The sequence below is a fragment of the Thermobia domestica genome, chromosome 5 (genome assembly GCF_964235325.1).
Source record: "Thermobia domestica chromosome 5, izTheDome1.hap1.1, whole genome shotgun sequence".
Classification (NCBI taxonomy): Eukaryota; Metazoa; Arthropoda; class Insecta; order Zygentoma; family Lepismatidae; genus Thermobia; species Thermobia domestica.
Window position 1 is genome coordinate 166254233 of NC_137458.1, and position 17262 is coordinate 166271494.

Here is a 17262-nt window from a genome sequence, read left to right on the forward strand (position 1 = left end):
AAAATCATGTAGTTATCTTGTTGATGGTTTTCTGAATTGTAGGACAATTCTTAAAAAAAAACTACGTTTTCCAAAAAGGATTTCAAACTTGCTTTTAGCCTTCCTGCGAATACTATCCTGATGCAAAAAGGACCCAGAAGCGTAAGTTTGACAAACCGTTACTACTCTGCAACTTAGAAAATTAACTTTTGTGTAATTAAGTTGTGAAGACCTAACAGACACTGTTGTAAGTGTAGTATACGTATACATTATATTTTGGAAAATATCCTTCATACACACACACATTAAATTTCAAACTAACTGAGATATTGTGTTTTGCCCAAGAAGTACCGTATCTCCATTTGACTTAAACTGTTTTTCGTAAGTGGTAAAATATGCCTATATACATACTGATAAGGTACCATTATACTTATTTAAATTATCTTACCATTATCCTGTATTTTTCCTTGCATGCATATTCAGTTTCATCCACATCATTGTAACAATCGCTCTTGTAATCTTCCGGAAGGGGCTTCCCTTCAAATTCACAAAGTTTATACAGGGGACGTGCTTTCACAAGCATTTTATCAAATCCAGTTGGTTTCTCTTGGGGACAATAAAAGACTTCTGGAGTCTTCTTGTCAAATACAATGGATTTCCTCATCATGTCCCCACCTAATACCACAGCCATCTGTAAATAAACAACGTTATTTATATATTAACACCTTCATTTGCTTCGAGTTTCATGTTTCTTTTTACCATGTAATCAATATGTAACGTCGTTTCACGTGGGGTACAAACCGTATAAGCGTTCATATTTGTATTCAGCAATGCAACTACGCTAGTGGTCGCCTGGGGCAAGAACTTGCCTTAGCCCCCCTCTCCTGACCAACCAAACCTAAACGCTTCCCGACTTCACCTGATATTGGCATTACACAGTAATTCTATTCCATTTTTTCTTGAAGTGGTAAGGCTTAATTTCAAAATTCCATTACATAATTTAATTTTTAGTAGAAGATAAAACACCAAACTAATTAGTACTTGATTGTCAAATAATCTGAGTAGCATGCTTGACATATTCTTATAGTCTTGTCATAATAACTGCAAATCACAATGTTTTTGGAATTATATCGAGATGTTCATATGTGTAGAATGAATCAACACTCTGTCGCTTTAGGATAAAATCAAACACTCAAACTGTCGTCTCAAGTATTATACTCGGAATTTTACAAATCTCTTAAATCGATGTAAGTTAAATGAAAACACAAAAAGCGGGAACTAAAATTTAACTTTGCGAACTCTTTTGGCTGCAAAGGTTTTTACAATGCTCTTAAGAAGAAGAAAAAAAGCATATTTAAAGTCAACGTATGTTCTATGGATACGATACTAAGATTGGTGATGGTAAGGTAAGGTAAGCGATCTATCACTGAGCCACCGTGCCTCTAGTAGCAAATAAAACTTATACTCTATTACCTTTGGGTTATGCAATCACGCACTGCTTAACAGAATAACACATCATTACCTCTGTTAGATATATCGTCTTGCCACGACGAAATAATTATTTCGTGGTTATCAATCGATGCATGTATGCTCATTTCCACCCATTTTAATTTCTTAAATATCTGGAAGCTCCCTTGCGCCTCAATTTCGATTACGCAATCTTGAATAGAGGCAGTGATGAATCTTTGACGATAATATTTCCTATCACTTATATAGTTAATGGTTTTGGCTATATTCAACTTCCAAGTAAATTTTCGTATGCTTTTGGAATCTAGTAACTTCTAAACTATGCTATAGTGACTTTTTTTCTTATTTTGCCATAAGGAAGTCTCCGTAATTTTTATCTAGTTATGAATCAACCCCAATATAACAAATAAATCATTTAATTAAAAAAGAAACACTCAATAAGATGTTTTCTGACTATGTTTGCAAAATATGTGTTTTATGGAGTCGAGTTTTTTTTTTCAGTTAATCAGCTTGTCTAAGCATTGTCGTAAGCGGAAAATGTTGTGTACAGCCATGTTGGAAAGTGAATTTCATCAGGCTGGATGTGGAATATACTTATCATTTATATATCTCTTTACACATCTTTTAAAATAAAATGGGCAGCCAGTTTTTTTGCAATATAACTGTACCAGCATAGCACTTCTATTGTCCAGAAAGAGTAGGTATTCTACTACATTAGAAAGGAAATATAATGTTTTTACACATCTTGTTTCATATTAGGATTCTTTATACACGAAATTTAGATAAAAATTTCTTTTAATTTACAAATATTTTGCTACATTATTTCTGGTATTTGATAAGCACATTTATACCGCAAAAAATAAATAAAGTGAATTTTGACCTCTCATCTTTCAGTTCTTGTAAGGACAATGCCTCCATTTTCTTATTTCTTAGAAAAAATATATTTCTTTCTTTTGCTTATCTGTTACTTCACGTACCACAAATTTCATGCTGCAACATTTTTATTTTCTTTTTATAAATGTTGCTCGAAGAACAACACCTGTTCTTCTGGGTCGTGCCTAAAAGAAATGCCCCGAGGGACTGCAAGTTAAAGAAAGGTAACTACGAATGTGAGGCTGATATGTTCTAATCGTAAACTACACGATAAATTAAAACATATTCCTCATTTCTTAGTTAATTAATTCATATTTATTAAAGTATACTTTAAAATTTTCTGATTTTTTCTTCAGTATTATATATAAAATAGATTGGGAATACACAATCACTGGTATTCGAAATGAAGGCATGTATTTTACCAGGCTCGCGACTAGAGGGGGCTAGGGGGCTGCCCCCCCTAAACGTTTCTTGGCCCCTCCAGACTCAATACAAAACGCTATTATTAATACAAAAGCACAATTGAGATATATGTAAGAGAATTTTTAATGGCTTGGCTCTAACATATTCATGACCTCCCCCATACTTCTGTGGCTGGTTTCGGGGCTGTATTCTACGTATTTTTTAGGAGTGAAAAATATTTATATTTTACTCCTTTAATGTGGGTAACTGGAGTATAGATCGAGGGGATACAGTAAATAAACTTGTATGTTGTTGATTATCATAATGAATGAAGGTCTGTGCAAATATAAAATATTGTATCTGCTTCCATACCACACCCGCAACATTCCTATCCGCTTCCCTGTATCGGTCCGCATTCGGAGATAATGAGTTACCAGATATTTGTAGTTTACTTATTCAATAGTATTTATGATTTGAAAACTTGTTTCTAACATAATAATTACCAAATTTCCTTTGTTGCTTCTTGAGTCCTATGATATATCAATCAAATTCAAATTAGGCATTAAAAAATGAAATTTTTGAGTTTTACGTCCCACGGTTATGCCGGTTAGGCTAAAGGAGACGGTGATGATGAGTAATGAATGAAATGGTGGAATGAAGAAAGTGGGAGGAAACGGGAGAACCCCGAGAAAACCCACGCACACGGTGTTTGTAGGCATTAAAACGTTTGTAAGTCAACCACACTAAATAAAATGCAGTAAAATCCTTGTAAACATAAATTATGAAATAATAATAAGGTCTTAGCAAACATATAATACAGAGTTCCGGTAGGAAAATTACCAATTTGGTAACAGTAATAATTTGAGGGTAATTATGGAGAGATCAAATAACAATATCGATTTGTCGGCAACGAATTAATATTTCCTAGTGACGTACCCATCTCTTTATGCTAATTTACACTTTTACTTCAGAGACTATACGATAATCTCTCACGTTTTTCGGAGAATTCGTTGCGCAGTCATTCTGCATGTTTATCATCTATGTTTTGAATAGAACAGGATTGCTTTCAGCGATTAATTCCATGGTCAAGGGTCGAACAAGGGATCTCTCACACCACTCTACCAGTAAGCAATTGGATTCTCTATATAAATAATGACTTTATACTACAATGAATTATTTATGTATTATAAGTTTTTAACAGAACATTTTTTCTATAAGTTAAAAGACATATTTAATAATATTTTTTTTAATGGAAAGCGCACATGCTTTCATTGGACGTAGTTTTTGGTTGAATTCCTGTGTTTGAAACAATGTATTTTTAGTGTTACTCTAGCATCATAAGGCTATTGTAAAACAAATTGAATTAAGGTTATTAAATACTTGTGCTATCTCAGCTTTCAAGCTCATTAATTAACAGAAAAATATTCTTCTCTTTCATTTGAAATTATCATTGTTTCTTCTTTAAGACTATTTAACAATATTGTGTAAAAATGAATTTAAATTATATATTTTACCGTATTTATTTGTATAGATCCAGACACAACACGTTGGCCAATTTAAACTGAAATAACTATATATTAAAATGCTAAATTTTTATGTTTGTCTCCAATCTTTCGACAATGAGATCTCGAAAACCACAAGAGTTAGAAACGTGCCGTTTTCACTGGTCGATTCCAAATTTTGTGTAGATTGTCCAGTTCTCATTCAAATTTTCAAAAACCGTTTCGTTATTGTTCTATTCAACATTTTAAGGGTCGTTTTGAGCCCATAAGATTAACATTGTTGCAGGCCGAAACTATGGTGTTAGGCAACCAGTAGAGAAGTTACGTGTGACGGGTTGACGGACATTGCAGGCGCTTTGCTTACTTCAAAGACCTCAAGAGACGCAATGAGGCGTACTCGGACGGATACGGATTTATTAGAAAAAATATTTCCATTTGATATCGTGTTACTTCTCCAAATTTGCTAAAAACACACACACTCCTACATACATAGGAATTCACTTCCTTTGTGAGTTTTCTATCCTTTACTTGTGTGAGCAAGAGACAATCACGATGGGAAGGAGATTCATGGTCATGACAGAACGATGCGCTGAGTAGACAGCGCAGGTTCAGCTAGTCTATATATTAAAATGCTAGGTTTATAGGTTTGCGTATAAACGAAATGAGATCTCGAAAACCACAAGTGCTGGGAATGTACCTTTTTCACTGGTCGATTCCAAATTCTGTGTAGATTATCCAGTTCTAATTGAATATTTAAAAAAAATCATGTTCGTCATTCCTTTATTACATTTTTAGGGGTAGACTGGAAGTGTTGAAATTTTAAAAAAGTGTCATATCTTACGACTTATACATTCCAACACCATATTGTTGTATACAGGGGTTGCATGTGTCTCAGGCGTTTGTTTCGTGACAAAATTATAATGGAAAACGAAGGATAACCATTTCTCCAGTCTAACACTTGTAAGATGAATCTGTATTTTTTGGAGTGCTTTGCCTAATAAACACCATATATCACTGATATTATAATTAATTGTGTATAATATCACTGATATTATATTATAATGTGTAATGTATTTGCTTATTACATACTGCACGCAAGAAGAAAGAAAGCACTGATCATACATGAATCAGAAACTCCGACCGGAAGTAGGTTCAAATCTTGGAAACGGTGCAAGACATTGAAAAAAATCGAAAAAATCTCTCCGTTATGGTACTCTTTGCCGGTTTTTATCAAGACGTTTTTCAGTTGTATCTGTAAAGGGACATGTACAGATTTTGTGAGGAATGACAAGAAGATTGATGCTCATATGTGAATGATGCGCTGTGTAGAAAGCGTAGGTTCAGCTAGTCTATATATTAAAATGCTAGGTTTATACAGGTATGTTTGTCTCCAAAGAAAAATTTATGTATTTGTCTCCAATCTTTAGACAATGAAATCTCGAAAACCACAAGTGCTTGGCACTTGCCGTTTTCACTGGTCGATTACAAATTGAATATTTAAAAAACATGGCCGTTGTTTCTTTATTACATTTTTAGGGGTACACTGGAAGTGTTGAAATTTAAAAAAAGTAAAGCATCATACAGGTATCCTATGAATTATACATTCCAACACTACATAGTTGTATACAGTGGTTATATGACTTTCAGGCGTTTGTTTCATGGGCAAATGATAATGAAGACGAAAGATAACCATTTCTTCAGTCTAAGATGAATCTTTATTGTTTGGTGTGTTTTACCCCATGAACACCATATATCACTGACATTATAATTAATTGTGTAAGTAGTGTATTTGCTCATTACATACTGCATGCAAGAAAAAAAAAACACTGGCCAAACATGAATTAGGAACTCCAACCGGAAGGAGGCTCAAATCTTGGAAACGGCACAAGATATTGAAAAATTTCCTCTTCATGTATACCTTGCCAATTTTTATCATGGCGTCTTTCACCTGTGTCCGTAAAGGGACATGTACTGATTGTGAGGAATAACAAGGAGATTCATGCACATATGTGAAGAGAGCTGAGATTCAGCTAGTATATATAATAACAGTAAACGACAAAACAATAAAATAATATAATATAAAAAATATTAACATAATTTTAAAACGTAACCGACTTCAACACAGAAGTCATTGAGGTTTTTCATGTTGTACCTCAAAAAGTTACCATTAGATCCTAAAGAAATGTATATGGAATCAACGCGAAAGCATATTCTTTTAAAAGAAAAAAAAATCACGTAAGTCGATACATAACTACAACAAATAATATAAACGAGCTGAGTTGAGTACCTCCTCCTTAAAAAAAAAAAAAAAAAAATCTGTTAATAAGATAACGTAATATTTACAACTTACTTTGCAATGCGGATGGGATTTTTTTTTTCAGAAATAAAAATTTGTATAATAGTTGGAAGTTTGTGAACTCAGTAGGAAGCTTAAGTCTGTAGGCTTCGAGACATAGAATAGACTCGTTTTACGTTTAGTGCGAGTAAACTTTCTGAAATTAACTGTGAGAACTAATGACTGACAGTTTAATTAGCCATTTAATATTTAATGAAAAAACACAAATATCATTTTTTCTTTCGACGAGTACTGTGTGATCTTATATTCAGAGTGTCATTACTTGACCTACATAGCTCAGAAACTCTGTGAAGAACAATAGCTAAAAGAAGTTTAGAACATTGTCTTCCTTAAAAAAGTGTGTGGTGCAAGCCATAGACCAAATAGGCAAATAATATTCCACTATAGAAGAAAACAGTAAGTAACAGCAACAGTATGTTCATTTAAAGTTAGCCTGTCATCAGTTATATATACGCTCAACTGATGCCCAACCGTCTTCCAGTCTAGAAGGACCAAATTAATGTAGTCGTGGGGCTGCTAGCTCATAGTACAGCACCCATTCGGTGTGCGCCATTTAGGTGGTCATAATTAGTGTATGTGAACAGAAAGTTTAGCTTTTAAAATATTCAAATAACATGACGATGATTATTGCAATAATTATTAATTATCAGGTTGATCTTACCCCAGGGAAAGACACATCAAACGTTCAAGATGAAGCAAAATACTGATTTCCGTGATATAATAATAGGAGTTTATTTAAGGTAACTTGAAACGTAACGTAAAAAGAAGATAGAGGTTTAGTGAGTGTCTTTTATCAAGGAAGGAATTCCGTTCTACGCAAGGGGAGAATCAAGTTTAATTAATTACAACATTCATATCCTTACGTGTATGGTTGTTCAATGCTCATGCCCCACACACTTCGTGCATTATCAGCAAACTACTGCCGAGCCGAGCGAGTGAAGATTGCGGAGCGGTGTGAACTCGACTCGCCTTTCACTATTCTCTCTTTCTATTTCAAATATCAAGAAACGCAGAAACATGTGTTCAGTTATTTTAAACTAAAAATATAATATTAAATTTCGTTTCTATGGACCTAAAGATTTCCGAGATATGTGCATCTTCGTGAACCAATCCATAACTTTACCTTTAATTGTAGTCAAATAATACTACAGGTGAATAATAATAATAATAATAATAATAATAATAATAATAATAATAATAATAATAATAATAATAATAATAATAATAATAATAATTATTATTATTATTATTATTATTATTATTATTATTATTATTATTATTATTATTATTATTATTATTATTATTATTATACGCTGAAACAAGCACTTAGTTCTTTTAAATTTAAACTCAAAATGCCAAGTTACATGTCTCTAATCTTAAGAAATTGCGTGATATGGACATTTTATTGTAATAATTGTAATTCCCATTCTTCCTGTTCCCTTTTATATCGAATTGCCACAAAACCTTCCTTAGAGGCAGCTTTCGTCACAAATCCTATGAAGTGTCCAAATTTCAAGTTTCTAGCGTCAACAGTTTCGTCTAGACGTTGATCAGTCAGTCAGTCAAGACTTCTTTCACTAAACAGAGATTACAAACCAAAAATTCATAAATTACAGAAGTGGTACACTATATTGGTTACAAAAAAACTTGAAAAAAGTAGCAGTGTCACGAGTACACCAGATGAAGGAGTTTTTTTATGGTGTGGTACTTTCTCAATTATTATGGAAACCGGAAGTGATAATATATTTATACCACTTTTGGTTTTAGCACAGAGATTGTAGTGGAAATTCAATATGTATATTCTTATGACACTTAATCGTTAGGAGAAAACCACTTCCCGCTATTGTTACCGTTTTCACTCCATAACGATCAACATTGAAACCGGACGATTATCGTGTTTCTTCTGTGTAGAGCAAAACTGCAACCAGAAGTCGAGTGGATTTCTACCACTTCCGGTTTTAGTATAGACTTAAATATAGGAATAAAATGTATTCTTTGGACATTTAATCGATTGCTGGAAGCAGCTTCTTCCTATCTCTAATCCTTTTTACTCTATAGTGATCAACATTAAAACTGCAAGTAATGGATTTCTTTCACTTCCAGGTATAGTAGAGACTAGCCTTTGGCTAGGTGGGGGCTCCGCCCCAGACCCCCGCGTTTGCTCTGCCTACGGCCTCGCATCTCTTAGTTATCAGCCTTTGGATCAAGAGTAAATATTGTGCATTTGCTCTTTAATTACATTTCCTGAATTTGGCACAGTTAGGGACTTGGCCCCCTGACCCTTACGTTTACTTGGCCTACGGTCTTGCACCTCTTAAATCCACAATTCTACAAAATTTCTTTCTTTTTTTTTTTCCTATTTCAATTACCTAAAAGATTTTGTATCCCTAGAAAACGATCATTTAAATAACATGGGAATTTTTTCATCCTACCTTTAGATCTCTTAAAAACTAAAAATATTCACTTTTGGCAATTTTCCTGTAGGTTAGTCCCGGAAGGCTACAATCATACGAAATTTCATCATTCTAATCCTACCGGAAGTGCCTAAACATTTTGGAGTGTAGAAGATGTCCCATATAAATAACATGGGAAAGATTTTTCAGTTCCCCATAAAACCACTCTACAGTTGGAATTTTTTATTTTTAGCGATTTACTTAGTTAATGGTAACGAAAACGTATAAACATACAAAATGTCAAGTTTTTATTCCAATTCCAAGTACCTAAAATATGAGATTATAGGTCCAAAAAAAGACCCATTTAAATAACATGGGGAATTTCTTCATCTCCCCTTTAGACACCCTAAAAATTAAAAATATTCACTTTTGGTAATTTTTCTGTCGGTAGTCCCAAAAAGCTACAATCATGTCAAACTTAATCATTGTAGCCCTCCAGGAAGTGCCCAATAATTTGGGGGTATAAAAGGTGTTCCATATAAATAACATGGAAAAGATATTTAAGTTCTCCATAAAACCATTCTACAGTTGGAAATTTTTACTTTGACCTATTTCCTTAGTTAACGCTAACGAAAACGTACAAGCATACCGAATTTCAAGTTTTTATTCCAATTCCAAGTACCTAAAACATGAGATTATATGTCCAAAAAACACCTATTTAAGTAACATGGGGAAATTCTTCATCCCTGCTTTAAACTCATTAAAAATTAAAAATATTCATTTTTGGCAATTTTCCTGTCGGTTAGTCCCGGAAAACTACAATCATGCCAAATTTTAACTTTCCACGTCAACCGGAAACACCCCTTTAATTTATGTCAAGTCATGTAGTTTTATATATAGTTAAGATAGGTATTACGAGTAGATATGAAATATATTCTTGAGACGCTTAAGTGATTACAGAAAATCGCATCTCGCTATCTGTTACAGTTTACACTCTATAACGATCAACGTTAAAACAGGAAGTGGCTGATTTCTATCACTTTCGGTTTTAGCAGAGAGATTAGAGGGAAATGGAATATATTCTTGCAGAATTTTAATTTATTACACAAACATCACTTCTTGCTATCTGTTACGATTTTTGTTCTATGGGGATCAATGTTAAGACCGGAAGTGGTTGATGTGTGCCACTTCCGGTTTGAATAGGGGATTAAGTAGAAGATGATACTTATTCTTAACGCAAAAAAGATTTAAAAAATAACGCTTCTGTCTGCCTATCTGTTATCGCTTATATTCTACTTAGATCAATATTGAAACTGGAAGTTGCAGTGGATTTCAATTAGTTCTTGTTTCAGTAGAGATCTAATGTATTTTCTAAAATGTTTAATCGATTTTAGAAAACTACATCTCTCTATTAACGTTTTTCTTCCACACAGATCAATGTTAAAAAAAAAAAACGAAAATAGTTAACTTCTACCACTTGTAGGTTACGTAAAGTGTCCAGAAACGAACTTGATTTCTAACTTTTGATCCTCTACATTTTGACCAAATCGGTGATGATTGATCAAGTAGTTCTCAAGATTTTTTTGTTCCACGGATGGATGGACGGATACGGCAAATATATAGAATAGTTTAGGTAATACAATTGGAAGGGAAGTTCGACAACATATATTCTTGCAAGGATGCTGCCTCTCGCCAACGCTATTTAATGTCTATCTAGAAGAGATAGTGAAAAAGATTTACATGATGATGATGGTATTTCAGTAGGAGGTAGAATGATTAGATGCATAAGATTGCATTTGCAGATGATATGGCGCTTGTTGCAGAATCTGAAAAGGAAATTAGTAACAAGTTAAGAAAACTTGAGGATGGGCTTTGAAGAATATGTGATGAAAAGAATGACAAAAGATATGGTGTTTGGAACGAAGAGGTCTGTGTCAAATATAAATGTGGGAGGGGAGCAAATAGAACAAGTGAATAGTTTTCGAAATCTGAGTAGTATTCTTAGTAATGACATGAAGTGCGAACGTGAAATAAAAGCAAGGATAGGAGTGGCGAAAGAAGCCTTTAGGAGGAAGAAAAGTCTGTTTTGTGGGACCTTGAACAGAGAGTTGAGAAAAAAAGTCATAAAATGCTTCGTGTGCAGTGTTGTACTGTATGGCGCGGAAACGTGGACATTACGTAAACGTGACGAAAATCGACTGGAAGCCTTCGAAATGTGGGTGTGGAGAAGAATGGAAAGAATTAGTAGGGTCGAGCGGAAAACGAATGAGACGGTGTTAGAAATGGTGGGGAAAAAGAACACTTTTAGATATTGTTAAGAAGAGGCAGAGAAACTGGTTGGGACATTGCCTAAGAAGAAATTGTATCATGGGGGACGTCCTAGAGAGTATGGTGGCGGGAAAGAGAGAGAGGGGCGAAGGAGACTACAATTAATGGATGATATAAAAACAGAAAGATCATACGTGAAAACGAAGAGGTTAGCGGAGGACCGTGGAGCATGGAAGGTTCTTAGCTACTGCAAGTAACCTGCCAGTAAGGGCAGAATACCTCTGATGATGATGAGGTAATCCAAACTCCTTAAAAATTAAATGAATAATATCTTGCACGTTAAGATGAATTTAGAGGAAGGTTTCTTACATTAGCGTTTGATATGTAAAAATTAAAATATTCTACAACAGTGATTCTCAACGCGGGATCCACGGGACCTAGCCAGTGGATCCATAAGGCCTAAAAACTGAAAAGTGTTGTAATAAAATGGAACTCACATCTCTTATACAAGAAGTATTTTTAAGGTTAAGAAACTGCAGCTGTGGGCAGTAGGAGTGCAAAACAATAACTATTCATCATTTCCCGTGCTCAATGATTGACTCTTTAGATGAAAAACGCTCTGCTGAAATGCACGAAACACTTGTAGGACACTTGAAAACATTAGCTGCAAGTTTTCGAGAATATTTCTCTGTTCCACAACCTCTAATGGTTGGATTGAAAATCCTTTCACTGATGTAGAAATTCATGACATACAAGGTATGAATCTCTCTAACACAGAACAAGAACAGCTATTGGAACTACCCTGCGGTACTTAATGGAAAAACGTTTTCAAAGAAAATGAACTTTGTAGCTTTTGGTTGCGTGTGCGCTGTCAGCATGAAGAGGTGTCTATAAAGGCATTTCAACACTTGATACCTTTCCTTATCAATTACAGTACTTATGTGAACAGATCGTTTCTGGTCCTTGCAGAATTAAAACCTTAAAGCGAAATCGTCTTGATGTGAAATCAAACCTAAGATTGATGGTGACAAAACTTATTCCAGATTTCAATGCAATTATGGAAAAACACAAAGAATAGCATTTCCCACATTAGTAACCCCACATTTACGAATTTATCAGGTGAATTTCCTTTTTTTTTTTTTTTAATGATTATCAGTGTTGAAAGTTACGGTATTTTCAACTGAAATTTCGTTCACTAGGAAATAATCATGTATCTTTAGAATAAATTACTTATTACATTATTTTTGTTGATCTTTTTCTTGTCAATGGTAATTCTAATTAGTATATATATTTTTAATATCATGTGAAATTTCAGGTAGCATTGCAAATGGGGTCCGCAGATCACTTCCCTAATAAAGAGGTGGTACGCGTTATCGGAAAGTTTGAGAACCACTGTTCTACAATATCACTAGCGTTCAACACAAAACAAAGATGAAACATGTAACAAATTAATACATCTCATTGACATGGACAAAATGACATGGGTGAGTGTGAATTCTCATGCGCAGTTTTCGAAGAGATCGAGAAAACTTTTTTGTAAATCTAAAAGTTGGTGCCGTACGATAACCAACCACGCCACCTTAAGATGAAACTAACACGGAGTAAACCTTTATGAAGTTTTTCATTATGACACTAGCAAGATGAAAGTTCACAGTACGGTTAATGGAATATAACCTAATAATATTATCCAAATACGAGACATAGCCTATATCAATAGATACAGTACATCGAGCTGAACAAAATAACTTGATTGAGGGTAAATTTTATTATTATTATTATTATTATTATTATTATTATTATTATTATTATTATTATTATTATTATTATTATTATTATTATTATTATTATTATTATTTGAGGAAAATGAATTTTATGTCTCTAAAAAATACTTCATTATGTTGTCAATAGTAACTAATAGCTTTTATTCTGCTTGAACAGATTGCTTATTTATGAACTGTGTGTGAAAAAGAAATCACTGTTCAAATTTCTACCAATATAAGCAAACCTGATGTTCTAGGGTTAGTATATGATACCACTTTCCGCAGAAACGTCGAAACATCCAACTGGAATGGTCGTATAAAGCATTACAATTGTCTGATTTCAAACATTAATTATTATTAATTCTCACAATAATTTTGTCCGTTTTGTCTCAGAGGGTTTTTTCTCAAAAGGAATCTTGTTTTATGCAAGTAGTTGGTAGTTTTTAGGAACTCTGCTATCTGGATTTATTTCTTTTCACAAAATGTTACAGATCTTACGTGTTCTCCCTATAACTGTAACTAATCTTTTGTATTCTGTGTTCTTTCAATACACGACAATTGGTTAATGGTTTACATTGCGCATTTGTGTTACGAACCCCTTTCATTCCTCCCTCTACTAATAAACATTAAGAAAAGAGAAGAGTAAGAATTAACAATACTGATGGTAAGAGAGATCTTATATTGCCGGAGGTATTTCAGTAGATCTTGCATTCTATTACCATTTTTTAAAGGAGTTTTGTTCACCAAACCTCTTTTAAGTATTTACTCTGTCCGTGTGTTCGTTCATCCGAGAAATATAAAATCTTGATAGATCAGGATGAATTTCGGCTAAGATATACAGGGTCGAAACTTAAGAATTGAGTTCGTTCATGAAAATGATATTGAAAACCAAAAGTAGTAGTCCTATAAATAATCCATTTCCGGTTTCAACATTGATCACTACAGAGCATAAATGGTGATAACAAAATAAGAAGTGGTTTTATACTGTCGATTAAGCATCCCAAGAATTTCACCTTCATCGTCAATCGTCTACTCAAATGAGAAGTGCTACAAATTCACTATAACTTTCGGTTTCAGCATTGATCTACATAGAGCAAACCGATAATACTAGATAGTTTTTTTTTTTTAATCGATTAAACGCTCTGAGAAAAGTATCCACTTCTCCCTTCACCTTTCATTCCAATCAGAAGTGACGTAAATCAACCGCTTCCAGTTTTAACATTGATTGTTACAATGTGAAAATGGCAAGTGATAGCGAAGTGTTTTCCTTAAATCGATTTAACGTTCTATGAATAGTCACTCTCTTCCCTCTTAACCGTGTATTCAAATCAGAAGTGACGGAAATCAACTACTTTCTGTTTTAACATTGATCACTATAGAGCAAAAATGATAATACATAGCGAGAAGTTGTTTTCTGCAAGCAATTACAAATTCCAACGATACATTCTACTCTGCTCTCCCAATTAAAAGCGGAAGTGATTGAAATCTACTACCACTTGCGGTTTCAATATTAATTGAGAAAATATCAAGCCACACAAACCAAACTTCTTCACGTGGTACATATGTGACACTGTTACTTGTCTCTTTACTCATATTAAAGATTCTCATTATACTTGTACACAACTGGGAAGTAAGAGTATATCACAGTATTTCAATGATTGAATTTCAAATCATTAATTTTGCAAATTTACTCGTACAGACGTTAAGACATAATTAGCAATTGCATATAGGTTTCTAATTGAGTTCCTGTTTAAGTAAGAACACAGAATAATACTGTAATTTTCTGCATAACTCTTGATGCAGTTAAGTAAGTAGATAATTATATCCTCTGACTGGGAAAAGTCAAGCAAAAACCGGACGCCGATAATTGAGTGACATGTTATTAAGTAAACCTGTAATGAATATTTCCTCGCATAATGATTTCACAATTACAATGGAATTTATTCTGCATTTAGAATAAGGCATTTTCGGGATCCATAAAGTATATAAAATATATATCAATTATGGTTATACTATACGATAGAGACCGTTGACAACTGTTCCACGTTAGCAAGTTTTTTTTTTTAATATCATTATTATTATTTTAAGGTTGCAATTGTTACACATACTACTCACAAAGTTAGCTTCCAGAATATTAAATGTGTCTACATACAAGGAAGAATTTCTTCGACCAGTGTTGGCAACTATCACACTCAACTTCTATCAAGATAGGTTTAACTGTTTTGAGCAAATCCACAATGCAGGCTCAAATAGATAATAGTGAAAGGATAGTTTTCTAGTATGATCACGACAACTCATAGCACTCTACCAGGGACAAGATCAGTGACAATAACAAACAAAAAAATCCAATAATGATTTCTTGATGTGATACAGACGATGGTTTAGTGGTCGTGATTTCTGGTTAGATTCCTAGGGCCGCAGTGGGTCAGTGGTAGAGCGTTCACATCTGGTGCGTGGGATCCTTCTTGGATCCCCAATCACGCCAAGTGAATTTTGGGTGGACAAACACGGTGTGTGTGTGGGTTTTCTCGGAATTCTTCTATTTCCTTCCATTTTCTTTATTCGTTCATTTCATTTTCCTTTAGCCTTTTCTTTATAACTGTGGAACGTAAAACTGAAAAATTTCATTTTTCCAGGTTAGATTCCCTAAAGATGTATTGTGTGGGTGTGTCGTGAGATAGTAGAGAACAGTGAATTTGGGTTAAAAAGTTGCAAAAAACGGCCTATAAGCCGAATAAGAGTTTGTGCTGATTACCATAATCCAACTAACAAGTCAGTTAATGAAATTTGGCTAATGTTCATTCTCTGATCCTGAATTGACTAGGTCTTGGTGCAAATTAGTAAGTATGAAATTCTAACACAGTCATATGTTAGTTAGTATATATTTAATACTGACAAGTGAGCTAAATTTGTCAATTCCACAGAATTTTTGCTTTTCGAATTAATACAAAGTGTCTAGCCTATATATATATATATATATATATATATATATATATATATATATATATATATATATATATATATATATATGAGATGTTCTCGATAGTAAGGGCGAACCCAGCTAAAGTTCCGTCCAATCTGAACGCTCAGGAATTTCATTTGTAGTATTTCAGTAGTAATACAAAACTGATCTGTGGCACCCAGTTTCCATGGTTATATGTATAGTTTGTGGAAGTGTTTCTCTTTCCCTTAAAAAATAGTTTCAAAATGATTGAACCATTATTTTGACAATTCAGAATACATTTTCAAGATACAAACCTTAGTTGATTTCACCCTTACTACTCGGAACGTTTCATAAGTATGAGGGTCATATAAAGAACATTATGTTGTTAAAATATCCTTCAATATTAATATATATATGTATTCACATAACATGCTAAGGTACATAAACATATACTTACCAAAGATGCTATAAGCAGGAAAGAAGGTAACGATCCTGAAACAAGAAAAAAAAAAACAAATAAGAAACTGTATTAAGAAAACGTTAAAAATACAGACAAAGAACTAGGGTGTTTTGGTATTTGCAATAATGTAGTTAACCTGTATGAAAGTTGTGGAAAACATGGAGAACACTGAGAAACTAATATACAAATGTACGAATATTTTGTGCACTTTGTTGTGTAAAACCGATATTTTCTTTTGGTTAAAGTGTTTGGGTACAACGATATACACTGTGTAATTGAACTAAGAAACAAAATTTTTCTCCTAAAAGTGAATACGTGAGAATTGGATAGTATTATTAACGATTAATCAGTTAACAACTTCTTTTGCTGAATAAAATAACGTGAAGTAAAACTATAATTAAGAGCTTTATTTCATTGGTAAATAGTGCTAAAAGGTAATTTAATGCATTGTCACGTGCCTTATGAATGTTTTAAGCGCGTAAAACTTCTTTTATGTAGATTATGCATTAGCCCTATGCATCAAATATAGGTTATGTACATATAATAACGAAGACACTAAATAATAATAATAATAATAATAATAATAATAATAATAATAATAATAATAATAATAATAATAATAATAATAATAATAATAATAATAATAATAATAATAAATATCAACCATTTGGTTAAAATAACGCAATATAGTTTGATTGATAAATGTATAACTTGCTAAATACATAATAAAGTGTTCGCAAAATGTAAACCAGAACATTTCGTAATATGTATCACGGCTTCATAAACTCTAATTTCTCATTTAATTACTAATAAAGTTTTTCAAACTGTAGACCCGAGAAAAAATATTATAATTTTGTT

General features: G+C 33.1%; 1 protein-coding gene across 1 annotated transcript in view; it reads right to left on the minus strand.

The window, feature by feature from the left end:
- Positions 1–418: 418 nt before the first annotated feature.
- The window catches only part of LOC145686250 (uncharacterized), an 82585-nt gene continuing 65741 nt past the window's right edge, over positions 419–17262 (minus strand). Inside the window, exons 2-3 of the mRNA XM_081759360.1 lie at positions 16402–16436; positions 419–670 (exon numbers count right to left, since the gene is read on the minus strand). Coding sequence (XP_081615486.1) covers positions 419–670; positions 16402–16436 — 287 coding nt within the window. The remainder of the gene's footprint in view (positions 671–16401; positions 16437–17262) is intronic.